Consider the following 13,864-nt stretch of genomic DNA (forward strand, 5'->3'; position numbering starts at 1 on the left):
GAATTGTTTTTGCAAATCCTCATTGTGATACTACCATAGCCTTGTTTTAGCATAGGCTCTGTTTTTTGCTGCAGTCCAGTGACGGTTGGGGAAAATGACAATTAGTCTTTTAAAAAAGGACTTTAAAATTCAGAAATTCTCAGTTTGAAAATCAAACCAAATGATTCACATTCACCTATTGTGTCATTGTTTTACAGGTCAGTGATGCTGTGTTGTGGCTAACCTGTGCGTTACTTAACTCTCTGAGTTAATAGATATTCAGGGATAAAGTCCTGAAGGGTGAATTAGGCATTAGCTGCTTCAGTTTCAGGGTCCTGATGCATGCTAGCTCACTGTCACAGCTTACTGGGGAACTTGATGTTAATTTAGTTAATGTTATTGCTAACATCTTGGCTCTTCTTATTATGACAAGTCAAAGTTACAATGGGTGCTAGTATGGGAGCTAAAATAAGGGTAAAAAAAAACGAGAGCCCCACAGCTATGTGTAACATCTGCAAGCCGATATGACTGACAGGACTAATATGATAAGGCTCCTCAACAGTAACCAGAAAAAAGTTCACACACCTATTTTTTCCTGTAACTAACTTTGAAAGCCTGTAATGGATGAAGAACTGCTGATTTGTGAAGTTAAAATAAGGAGTTATCTTTAGAACCCCTGTGTGTTAGTAAACATGATGATGTGTTTTCGTGGGCGGAGCATGAGTGGTAGCAGAAGTTAATGCTGGTAAGCAAGTTTGATGACTAGTTTTTTTTCATATTGTGTACATAGTGTTTTCTCTCAAAATGTACAGTCACTCACTTCCCGGGCGCTTTATAGTAATAGCTGCCCACTGCTCCTAATACTTGGATGGGTTAAATGCAGAGGCTTAATTTCAATGTGTGCTGTGTACATGTGTGACAATAAAAGTTGATTTGATTTGGGGAGGAAAGCTGGTTAGGATGGCTATGTAGCCAGTCGTCCGCTGGTAGGATTACTGGCATCGCAATGCTAAGACTATTAGCAACATTTCCCTCCATCTCTCTAGTATATGAGCCTTCTGTGTGGCTCGTTGCTGTGAGGAGAGAAAACGACAGCAGACAACACTCACCCTTGTTGTGCACCTTTGCTTATACTTAAGGTTTAAGTCTTTCTGTTATTGATTTATACCAGTTGCAGGTCATGTTTGTATAGCAACTATACAACTATTTATAGCAACCTACTGGATATCTTTGTGGCAGCATTAGGCCAATCTACATCCACAAAGCAGTGAGCAGAAGGTAAAAATGCAAAGCAACAGCTTATCACCATGGCTGATAAAGTCTGCTGACGTCAACCAGAGATGTGAGGCTATGCAGTTCTCAGGTGACTTTTAGGCTCTCAAATCATCTCCCATTCAGCGGTGAGGGAATAGTTGGGTCGCTCTGTGTACCCCTTTACGTCCAGCCGTCTGTTGTCAGAGCAACAGCGGTCATACGGACATTTTAATCTCTATTTGGGCTTTTGTTTTCTTGTGCATAACAGGAATTACGGTCCGGCTGAAACAGGCTCGTGAAGGAGTAGTAGAACTCAATAACGTTAACCATGTCCGTAAAGCCTGCGTTTTCCACGACTGAGTAGGGTCTCATACCCGCGGCTATAAAAGTGGTGATTGCTTTAGCCTTGTTTGAATCGGTAGGGAATAGTTTCCTAAACGCTGTGTGCTGTTCTTGGTTTTCCTTGTGAGCTACTTTAGCGTAGCTGCCTCACCGGAGTAGAATGTTTTTCTTCCGTGGTGGGGGTGTCAGGCAGCACGTTGCCTGTCACGTCGTGTGGGTTGCCTGTTTGAGCGCAGTGGCTCCAGCAAGAACATTATATTCCACACGATTTAAGCTGTATTTATTCTACAAATGCAATAGTTTTATTCCAACGAATTGTTCGGTTTGTCGAATTCGATAATCGATGATGTCTACCATGTTAATTCAACATGGATAACGGATTACAGGCGTTGCTGACCATGTTGTCTGTATACTAACACCTGTTGTGCAGATCATTTCTGCATTTTAAAATTCTACTACTGCCAACATGCGGAGGAAGCAGCTGTTATTGGAGCGATTAGTAGAGGACGTGTTTAGCGGCGTCATCAACCCTACGTCTAAAGTCACGGTTTGCGGCTTAGAGGAGGCCGATGGACACAAAACGGAGGTCTTTCCTTTTCTAATTAAGGGTTATTTTACTCTGCACAGCTACTGTGAAGTCCTACTTTAAAGCATTAAGGCTCTTTAGTGCGACAGGGACTTCAGCCACCGGCAGAGCTACATGTAAAAACAGACAACGTTACCAAGAGGAAATGAGTGAGAGACGTGTGTTGACCAAAAGTAATGACCCATAATTAATTAAACGTTGATTTGTAATTGTTAATTTCATGTGTGTGACAGAGAGAGAGCAAGACCTGCAGCATTATAACCAAGTCTGAAAAATAAAACTTCTAATATTTCCACAAAGTTTGTCTGGTTGAGCTTATAGAGGAAGATCATAAGTATCAAGCATTACCTTTTATTATTATGGCCGCTATTATAACACTCTGTTGTATTTTCTGTAACTAAGTAACCAATCTGCTTCCTGTTTACACCGGCATTCATGTCATATCATGTGATCTGCGTTTTCAAAAGGTTAACATGTGGACGGACATTATTTCGAAAATGATGCCAGAACACTCCTGTGGATGGAAATCGTCTTTGTTTTAAACACTGTTTTAAAATGAAAACGTAGTAGCGTGGACATGGCACACAGACAGACAGACAGACAGACAGACAGACGAAAACACTAAAACTGCTGAACTATTTAATTGTAAATCCACAAAACAGTTACGCAAAGGAGATTGTGTGTCAATCCTGATGGGCAGGTGGCACCTTGCATGGCAGCCTCTGCAATCAGTGTATGAATGTGTGAATGTTGACATCTTTTGTAAAGCGCTTTGAGTAGTTGGAAGACTACAAAGGCGCTGTATAAATGCTAGACCATTTACCATTTCTCTTGCGAGCAACCCAGATGATTCAATAATTGGACATCATATGGCTTGTCTCTTTTAAGTACAGTATGCAGTCTTGTGCCTTTGACTTCTTGTCATAAAATGTGATCCCACATGCTCATTTTGCACATCAAGGATCAACCAGGACTATTTATTTTCCATATGAGTAAATGTTCAGTCATCCTATGTTTAACCATTTAAAAAGAAAGCAGACTTTCACCTCTGAAAACAAAGATGCACAATTTTCACTCTGGATAAGTAGACTGCTGTATTCACCACCTGTTTGGGATTGTCACAAAATAAGTCTGTTGTATGCTGATACAATTCATAAAAATAGGCTATTTAGAATCAGTGTAGCCATTACTTGACCTCAGGTTACCCAATGTTTCAAGCAGCCACACTGATTACGTTCCATGTGACTTCAATTTGGAAACAATTTCTCAACTTATAGCCATTTAAAATCTTTACTGTAGTTGTACTCATCACACTTATGAAGCACAAACTTGTGCAGCACTGTTCCAAGTTGTTGCATTTTTGCTAATATAACAGGACAAGCAGATTTAAATATTTCAGCATCGGACACTTGGGTACCCTATCTTTTCTTTTTTTATATGTTGTTTTCTTGAGGGTAGCTTAATTGTTAAGAATGTAGGAAAGGCATATAAAAGTGTTCAAGGCAGACAAAGGTCAGCTATTGGCAACCCAGGGAGTAAAGTGCAACAAGAAGGTGATCAGGGATAAGATATCCTACTTGCTTCCGGATATAAATGCTCACTCATTTGTTTTTGCTCTCCATGATTTACTCCTGCATGTCACCTGAGCTAACAACAAAATGCTTTTAGAAAAGGCACCAGTGAAATAAATGAACTGACGATGCAGTATATACACATGTGTATGTTTATGTTTTTAAGCTCCTCCATTACTACAAATGTAAAAAGAAGTAGACACCAATAAACTACATGCAACATCGCATTGCTGTTTGTTGTTTAGCCAAACGCTCTGACTACCGTTGTGCAGCCTGCAAACTACTGCGTGTACAGTGTAGTGGAAGCACCATGACAGCCCAGCCCCCCCAGCACAAACATTGACGGTTAACGTTGCCCATGTCACATGGCTAGTCTTATAACCTGCCAGACGAAGGCGAAAACCAGCTGTCTTGAGGCATTTCCCTCTAGGAACTTAGCTGTAGCGGCCCAGCTAACCAGTTACCTGTCTATCTAGCTAGTAGACAAGTAAGCTAGCTAGCTAGCTGCAGCACAGACATCAGCGTTATTCGTCGTTAGCTGCCTAAAGTGATAGGAGCTAAGGGCTAAGTGGCACACTGTATGGTCGGCCAAAAAAGGGAGCACAAATTCGAGGCTGTTGCGCAATTGTTTTGCCAAATAACGAAATGTCAACCGAGCCCATCCCTCTTCGACACACAGCCTGTGCACCGACGCGTCCGTGTCTGTGGAGAAAATGTCACGCCAAGCAGTCAAAAACATCTGCCCATTTTACGTGACCTTGCTTACAACAGAAGGCAGGCGCCTCATGAAATACCAGTCAGTGACATGTCCACACTGCTAGAAAAAAATACAAAGACGTTTAGCTATAAATTATTTATGCTAATTAACGTTTCTATGAAACGCTTCCTACTGCATCCCAACGTGCGTTTTGGGGGAAACCGACTGCAAAACATATACACTTAGCTAGCTATTGTTAAATGTAACATGTACTACAATTCCGTTGAGCTTTCCCACATCTTGCTAGGCCGAATTTATGAATATATCCTAACAGTTCCACGGAGCCAGGGTGTTACGTTTTTTGTAAGGTGTCCACCTTATCCAACCACCAACTGAAGCCTCTAGATCTGAACGGGTGGTCAGGCGGTTCTCCTCCGAGGCACCGGCCTAGCCTCAGAGCTGACAGTTAGCTAAGCTAGCCCCACTGAGGTGCATTTAGCCCGTTGCTTTTCGGCTTACCTCTCTTGACTGCCTCGTCATACGACAGGAATCCAATCCTCGACTCTTTGGCCCCCATGCTCCCCTCATTTCATTGCGATGTGGAGAAATAGACGATGTGCCCTGAGTTGATCCAAATTGTTTGTCGCCTTATCGGTTTGTTTTCTGGAACGGGTTACTGATGATGTGTGTGTGTGGTGAACGGGTGAATGTTTTCAGCGACGCCTCCATTCTGTCACGTGACCTCACTCTACAGGTCAGTTGATCATCAGCTCCTACGCTTGTAAACACAATCAGCATGCCAGACGTACACGTTTTAATAGCAACCTCAACACTTCATAAAGTGCTTCCCCTCTTTCTCGCAAATTATTAAAAATACATTTGACTAATAACGAGCAGTCATAGCCTGCTGTCAACATGTATGCATATAATGTGAAGTCTAGGTTGCAAAGACGCGTGAGTGACACCACCTTGTGGCTACCCTGCTCAATAACGCCAGCCTACATCTGGACATTCACACCACAGCGACCTCTAGTGGCACCATGGACGTATAGAGGGGCACGTGAACCAGGAACAAGCACCAGAACTAAGGGAGTATGTCGTGCTTTCAATATATAGCTGTCATTGTGTATTTAGTTGTAGATTAGCAACCACGTAATGTGTTCGTTAGACTAGGCTGACGGTTGCTATTCTTTCATTTACCGCGAGGCTTAATCCTAAATATATATATATTTTAAAGATACCAGTTAAATGTTGGCTGGCTCACAGACGAAGCACTCTTGTCGTACATTATGATAGTATTACATTATATTCATGACTTCGGCATGTACCCATAAACTGTACAAACGACATCTTCAATTCTTTCTCAACTGTTTCATTTGTTAGTTAAGTCTTTTCTATTTTCTTCCTTCAGTGCTCTATTTTATCCACCAAAATGTACGTGGTCACAAGGACAGTGAGGGACAAAAATGATACCTGAATGTTTAAAAAAAAGCTGCCTCTAATTAAGCAGGTGCTGATACATTTCCGTGTTTAAAATGGAGTTTGGCGTGACGCTCGCATGACAGCTCTTGTCCGCTTCCTACGTCACCTACGCCTTAGTTGGGTGTGAGCAACGTGACAGCGCACGCACACACCGCGTTTAAAGCTACACTAGCTGGTTTTACCAGCTCGTGGACGCAATGGGAATTGAAGCAAACGTCTACCAATGACTGTATTACAACAAGTGTGTGTGTGTGTGTGTGTGTGTGTGTGTGTGTGTGTGTGTGTGTGTGTGTGTGTGTGTGTGTGTGTGTGTGTGTGTGTGTGTGTGTGTGTGTGTGAGAGGTTGTTTTGTAGCTAGACAAGTCGTCTTGCAAGACAGATTGCATCATCCTTACAGGAATGAGGCACCAATGTTCCACTGATAACTGACCGGAGATGGGACTCCAAGTTTTGCTGTACTGGCCAAATATAATTGGTGAGAAACATTTGGTTGATGTTTAATTAAATCACTCAGACTACTAGAATATTGTAGTAGTATATAATAGACTATCTATTAAGATGATGATTGGCAGAACATTGACGCAGCAGATGTCACTGTGATAATAACAAACTTGATTTATTATCACAGTGACAAACCTCGTAATTAAACTGACCTTTGCTACGGGTAAAGTGCTATATATCTGCCACTGAATTGAAGAGTTCCTTCATCTGGCTGTCCTGATAACTTGTGTATTGGTCTCTTTCAGGATACATTAGGATTGGCCTCGTGTTTTCTGCATGGGCTTCCTGTGAGACACCAGCTGCCTTTGTCTCTCTTTACTTAACATACATAGCACTTGATGGTAAAGGCTTTGAGGCTTTGACACCAACTTCGTACTGGTTTATAAGGGCATCAGTACATTCCAGTAGACAACTACTGTTGTATTGAATTTGCTTATTGTATACAGTAAACAGAAATAGAACCACATGTGTAACTTACAACATAAATAATGCCTGCCTTTCATTTTAGTGTGCATTGGAACAATGGCCATCATCATTTATGCTATTAATTACACCTGTGCTTTACCTGCAATGAGAACTCGAAAAAAACTTTAGGCCTTTTACTACAGAAGACATTTTGACATGTCACAGTAGGGAAAGCACAAGTGTTAATAAAAAAAGATATATATATATAAAATTATGGCTGAACTCTACTCAGCTTTTTCAGTTTAAGGTTCCTGGAATTGTGAATGCTGGCTCACTATCATGGCTTACTGGGACACTTAGATAGAAAGAACGGGCCCATTGTTAATGCTATTAGCAACAACTGTGATTTAGCTGTTATAACATATCTGCTTAGAAATGGCCTATTATGCTGCTGGGAGATGATGATTTGCTCCAATTTAAGACTAGCTAATTTTTTTTAAATGGTGAAAGATGGTTTAATTACATTAATCACGGCCCTGTACCATTTAGGTTTCTGTTTAGGGCTCTGATATTGTGCATGCTAACTGAGTGGCATGTCTATCAATGGTACTCAAATGGAATTAAGCCGTCCTAAAATGTTATTAGTTTCATGTGTGAAAGTGAAAGCGGTCTTTATAGGCTACTGTTTGCAAGTATTCAAGTTGCATCCGATTATGTCATTTAGAAGATGGACAACCTGATTGTCCATCTGATTGCGTCCTGTTCTAAAACCCCAAAATACCTCGCCAGGAGGGATAAATGGGTGCCAGGACATGAAGATTTTGTCTGCAATATGTTGTGATTTTTTCTGTGCAGGAGTGGACGGGTGGATGGCACGGAGGCTGGGCCAGACCTCCAAGTTTGGAGCCTGGCTGGACGTAGTGGTGGACAACCTGGGCAGAGGCATGCTGTGGAGTCTGCTATTTGAGGTCTCTTGGCGGCAGTGCACTCAACACAAACAGTATAGTATACACACATGCACACTAAGTGATCAAATTAGGCTGTAAGGTTACTGTATGATTATCATATGTTAGGAATATTTTCAAATTAGCCTCTCTCTAAAATTTACAGTAGCTACACATGAAATTATTGCATACAACTGGTACAAAGGAGCCTAGTATTTGCCAATAAATGATTCCTTATTAATCCTTATTATTCCAGTAGTACCCTCTCAAATGCAAAGGTATCTTGCACAGTACCATATTTGAAATGGTGTTGAATGTTTCTATGTATGGTATTACAGTGGGGTTGGCTGGTGTCTGCTTTCGAATGGTGTGTGTTTGTGTGTAACCACAATGCCAGAGGTGACCACTGGAAGGACAGTTTCATCAACAGCCCTCCACTAATCCAAGCCGTCATGGCAAATGGTAACAAGTCTGTCACTGTGAATACGTTGATGTACTGTGCAGCTAAAGATACATTAAAGATTTCCATGAGTTGATTTGAACTTGAACTGGGTATCTGGTGCTGTTAGGGTTTCGAACACCCCTTGGCACATGGGTGGTGAGCGGGTTGCACTGCTTCCCCCTGTGGCTCTACGGGTGTCAGTGGGGTTTGCTGACCGACTGGCTGTATCTGCCTCCCTGGATCCAGGCTGTGGGGACACTTCCGCTGGCTGCAGGCCGCCTGCTGGCTCTATCAGTGGAGGTAGAAATAACCTTTGTTAATCATAAACATCATGTTGACAAAAGTTTAAGTTGTGTTGAAATGATTGCTGCTCAAATTTCATATTTAATGATGTTATATCTGCAGCTATGGTGTATATGGACACACATCAAATACCTCACCAGTGATGCCTCACCAAGAAAAAACTAAACAAGTTGAGTTCAGCTTTCCAAGGGTCCGTTTCTGCAAACTCTCGGGACCAACGGCGACTGATGTCCTTCATCTCTGAAGGTGTGGTGGAGGAGTTGGGTAGACCGAGCTGATTCGAATATTTTTCCCAAATGATGACCACATCTGTGATGTTGCAGAACAGGCTGATACTTTGGAAACAGTGAAATCATCTGGGAGGTTACAGAACATAATGTGTCGGGGGGAGAATATATTCTGAACTGTGACATCATCAGTGAGGAAAACAACAAGCACATAATGTGCTTTGAAATCCATCCATCCATTTTCCGTAACCTGCTTATCCAGTTAAGGGTCGCAGGGGTGCTGGAGCCGATCTCAGCTGTCAATGGGCAAAGGCAGGGTACACCCTGGACAGGTCGCCAGTCTGTCGCAGGGCTGACATATATAGACAGACAACCACTCACGCTCACATTCACACCTACGGGCAATTTAGAGTCTTCAATGCACCTAAGCTGCATGTCTTTGGAGAACCCAGAGAGAACCCACGCTGACACAGGGAGAACATGCAAACTCCACACAGAAGGTTGTTCAGCCTGGGAATTGAACCCGGGCCCCTCTTGCTGTGAGGCAACAGTGCTAACCACTACACCACTGTGCAGCCCGTGCTTTGAAATGTGAAAGTTTATTATCCCAAACAAAGAGTATTTCACAGAAATATTAGGTGATTAAACTTCGACTGTGATTTCTTCAATTCAATTTTATTTATTTTTTATTTTATTATTATTCAAAGTGTCCTAACCAACACTACCCTTTGTCCCAATTTACAAGGTTGGATGGTTTTTATGTCATTGTACAACAGGGTTGCACAATGCAATTCAGATTGTAGTCCCATGTGCTACATAGGAAAGAAAACCAACAACAAAGAAACTATATTATATATGGAGGGTACAGGACTTATTAAGGAGTCTCAGAGCCAGAGGAAATAATCTGGTGGTACGGCAGCTGATACTTTTGTATCAGCAGCATGGTGAACAGGATGTTGCTGTGTTGTTTTTTTTCTTTTAAAGTGGCACTATTATGCTTTTCCACTTTTTCCCTCTTCTTTAGTGTGTTATATATATATATATATATTTTTTTTTTTATATATATATTTTTACATGTAAAATGTCCTTAGAGTGTAAAACCTGAAGTCCACGCCTAAAAGGAGTTACCCTCCCCCTCAGAAACACTGCTCCTGAGCTGCCTGAAACAGCTCCATTGAATTCTCTCCTTCACTTCTGTAACTTTATGAGGTCATAATGTTACGGAAGTGACGTAAAACTCCTTCCGGCTAGTTTGACCCTCAAACAACAAAAGATTAAGACGGAGCTGAAGCTCCGGAGGAAGAGTTTTTTGAAATGTGAAACGTTGACCAATCACAACAGAGCGGGCTAGCTGACCAATCAGAGCAGACTTTGCTTTCTGGAGGGAGGAGCAAGCGCTACAACAGAGCATTTCAGAGAGAGCGTGAGAAGAGGTGCTGCAGGACAGCCAGGATGAGAAAAACAAGGTGGATTATGAGCATTAACGCATGTAAACATGTTATAACTGTAACTTGAGATAAAAAATATGCACCCGGAAAATAGCATAATAGGGCCTGTTTAATATCCCCTTAGCTCTTCGCAGACTCCTCTTCTCACCAATATTACTGATGATCCGTAGATGGGTGCCAATGATAATCTGGGTGGTTTTAATCACTTGCTGTAGAGCCCTCCATCAGTGCACATCCCATGCCAGTTTTTAATGTTTGCAGTCAGGATGCTATCTATTGCTCCTCTGTAAAAGTCGAGGTTATCCTGTTGCCATTGCTGGTGCCTTGCAATAAAATGCTGAAAGCCAGTCCTAAGAAGTGTGGTCCTTGTCTACCTACTATACAAGACAACACACATTCAGGAATTGTATGGTTGAAACAGGTATGGGCATTCTCTAAATTGTTGCTACAAAGTTGGTTGGGTATACCATTAATGTCCAAAATATAATTGAATGCTCTAGCAGAGATATATATGAAGAGAAGATACCCAAGGCAACAACAAACGAAAACATTGATTTGGGGCTATTTTGCTTCCATAACATGTATATTTTTTGACTAGTGGAAAGAAAACATCCAAAGTACTAATTTAGGTGTTTATTTTACAGCTTTGTCTAATTTCATCTGTAGATTTCTCCTAAATTCATCAAAAGTTAAGATTAAATAAAGCCTTATTTGCATATTTAAACATTATATTTAAGAAAAACTTGTAATACAAAAATAATTTGTCTTAATGTAAGTAATAAACTAGAGAAGTTTCATGGTGATATATATATATTAGTTAATCTTTTTACCCTATTCACCTGAAGTGTAGAATTTACACAATACATACCCTTAAATGCTGTTCTCTTAAAATTTGTTTTTTCTCTTTGAGCCAGAAATCTCCACCTCAGTAACACTTATATGCCAAACTTTCCGGTTTCATTCCTATCTAGATTCAGATTTTTTTATACAGAAGGGTTTGTTTGTAAATAATAACCAAGGAAAGAAACTGAATGGGCTGTGATATAAAATACATTTAACATTGAGTACTAACTGTTCTTGTTTATTTACAACATTTGTTTGGCCATGTTTGGTTTCATTGTGACGTGAACAAATTCTCGGTTAAGGTGCAAACACAAGACAAAAATGAATGTGGCTTTTGTGATCAGTGATATACGTTTTAATGTTTTTGCAACTAACAGTGAAGCAGTAACAGGACAACAGTGAAACATCCACTCATCACTTTTGGTGTCGGTCATCTGAACTTGGAGAGATAAACAGGGCTGTTGGAGAGATCACAGCTTTAATAAACATCTTGAACTTTGTCCATCTTTCCCAGAAAGCCCACGCCCTCTGACCCTCCAACCCCCCCGTCTCTGAAAATATGGTATTCCCTTTCAGATATCAGTAGATCACAATGAAGACCAGTAGGTATTAGCAAGTCAAACCATGGCTCTTACATTCCACCAGACTGCTTGTTTCTCAGCTTTAGTGATAAAGGAAAAACAGCCTTAAACACTTCAACACAAAAAAAAAAATCACATTTCTGGATCCATTCTTTTTCTATTGGCCAAACAGAGAATGTGACGTTATGTTAATATATTGACAGTTAAGCTGGTGTGTGGACAGGAAAATGCTTTGTGTTAAAATCAGTGAAAATGAGCCTTTTCTCAAACTTTCACACTTAACACAAAGAAAAATCAAATAGCCCTAATAGACCAGAATGCAATGCAACAGGTTGACATGTGACCTTTGATTTGAAGTAGTCAGAGTAATTGGAGGAGAGAACAAAATAAACCCTGGGATGGATTAACCACGATATCTGTCAGTGTTGGAGTATCTGAGGGTAGAGGTTTCCGTTATGTTTTTGTGATTATTTACTTTGATGGACAAGAAGAGAGGTATTGACCATTAGTCACAAGCCAAACTCTATTGCAATGCGTCGTTTTCTGTAAATTGTCCAAATCTATTTTGTTATCCAAGTATAAAACTTTTTGGAAGTGCAGACTGCAAATAACATTCACTTCCACCTCTGCCCTGGAAACATTTTTGCCATCTCCCAGAGGGAGAGTGCGTTTGTTGAAGCCAAAGCACCGAGAGTGTAGCTGAGCGTCCTTTTAAGGGGGCTAAGGCTGGACCTCTTCAGCTAGAGCCACTCACATCACTGCTAGAGAGCGAGACATCTGAGAGCACTGAAGCAACAGCAAGGCAAAGCTTGTTTTCTTCATTCACTTAAAAAAAGGAAACGGGGTTACTTAACCAAGGCGCCACATTTTCAATAATGTTGCAGATATTAATGCCTAAATTCATTTTTTCAATCTGGACAATATTTTCCATCAGTGAGAAAATCTCATGTTTTTTTCTCTACAGAGCAATGTCATGCTTGTCTCAATTCCTCTATGACCACACAACGATGACTTTTCATTCTGCACTACTTAAAGGGTCCATTCACCCAAATGATCAGAAAATGTATTTCTCACTTACCTGTAACGTAATTTTACATCCAAATAGTTTTGTTGGATTTACCTAGGTTTAGAGATAACCTTCTCTGACATATCTGCCTCAACCCAAATACAACAAACGTGAATGCGATTTCATTTGTAGTATTGAAAATCTAAATGGCCACAACAACATTTCCTTCAAAGTGACCCTGCTACTCCGGTTTTCCTAGGGACCATTTTTTCAGTTCTAATGGGATTTGGAATGATTCAAAACTATCTGCAAGGACAGATACAACAGCAGTGATGCCCAAACTGTGGTTCTGAACCACACTCTGGGTTGCACAATGATTACCAATGTAGGAAGAACACAAATCTATGCTATACAAAATGTTTAACCTTTTGAAATGCTGTATGGTTTTACCTCTAAAGGCCTAACTTGGTAACTTGTAAACTTTTGGTAACCGGATCTGATTGTTTCAAAGTGCTACATGAAGACAAGCACCTGTCTGTGAAGCATCAGACTGCTAGCAAAGATTCATTTTTCATAGACATGAGTTGTAACAAACTGGGCACCCGGGCAAGATTAAAGGAAAATAAAAGCATGCTATTGGTTGTGTTCAGGGTTATTTCTCCCATCGCTTCTTTATGATTAAAGACCTGCACCCTTGCAAGAAGGAGCTAAGCTCTATGATGAAACAGTTGATGGGATTTTGGACAACGTCAGTGTGGTCAGGCTAATGGATAAACATGGTGCAGTAAAATAATATCTGGGACTTTGTATTAATCGGATATTTGACAGGAGAGAGGAGAGGAGAGGAAAGGCCAGATGCACAGGTCAGCATGGTGGCAACACATTCATACACACAAATATACAATATTGGTCCCCATTGAAGTGCCCTAAGGGTAGAATAGTATATTTAGCACTTAAGAGTACGGGTCTGTCTTCAGACAGATAACTGCAAGCTGGTGTAAGGCTGGTAATCATCAGTGGAGCACTTGGGCACCCAGAGTTCTATCTGTGTATACTGACACACACACACACACACACACACACACACACACACACACACACACACACACACACACACACACACACACACACACACACACACACACACACACACACACACACACACACACACACACACACACACACACACACACACACACACACACACACACACACACACACCTTAACATTAACAAAGGGAGGCTTCTAAGCCT

General features: G+C 41.0%; 2 protein-coding genes across 4 annotated transcripts in view; one reads left to right on the forward strand and one right to left on the reverse strand.

Moving 5' to 3' along the window:
- The window catches only part of usp32 (ubiquitin specific peptidase 32), a 72,772-nt gene extending 67,654 nt beyond the window's left edge, over positions 1-5,118 (reverse strand). Inside the window, exon 1 of the mRNA XM_054609088.1 lies at positions 4,949-5,118. Within this exon, the coding sequence (XP_054465063.1) occupies positions 4,949-5,006 (58 nt within the window). The 5' untranslated portion in view covers positions 5,007-5,118. The remainder of the gene's footprint in view (positions 1-4,948) is intronic.
- Positions 5,119-5,468: 350 nt separating this feature from the next.
- On the forward strand, positions 5,469-13,712 carry si:ch1073-145m9.1 (uncharacterized). 3 transcript variants are annotated; one of them, XM_054603858.1, is made up of 7 exons: positions 5,469-5,521; positions 6,254-6,386; positions 6,658-6,753; positions 7,673-7,785; positions 8,100-8,223; positions 8,331-8,503; positions 8,609-13,712. In XM_054603858.1, the coding sequence occupies exons 2-7, from the start codon at positions 6,347-6,349 to the stop codon at positions 8,669-8,671; spliced, it is 609 nt and encodes a 202-aa protein (XP_054459833.1). In that variant the 5' UTR covers positions 5,469-5,521; positions 6,254-6,346; the 3' UTR covers positions 8,672-13,712. The 3 variants fall into 3 exon arrangements, with proteins under 3 accessions (XP_054459833.1, XP_054459846.1, XP_054459839.1); XM_054603864.1 differs by having other exon boundaries at positions 5,484-5,521; positions 6,270-6,386; XM_054603871.1 differs by lacking the exon at positions 6,658-6,753.
- Positions 13,713-13,864: the final 152 nt, after the last annotated feature.

The sequence above is a fragment of the Anoplopoma fimbria genome, chromosome 1, assembly GCF_027596085.1.
Source record: "Anoplopoma fimbria isolate UVic2021 breed Golden Eagle Sablefish chromosome 1, Afim_UVic_2022, whole genome shotgun sequence".
NCBI classification, from domain to species: Eukaryota; Metazoa; Chordata; class Actinopteri; order Perciformes; family Anoplopomatidae; genus Anoplopoma; species Anoplopoma fimbria.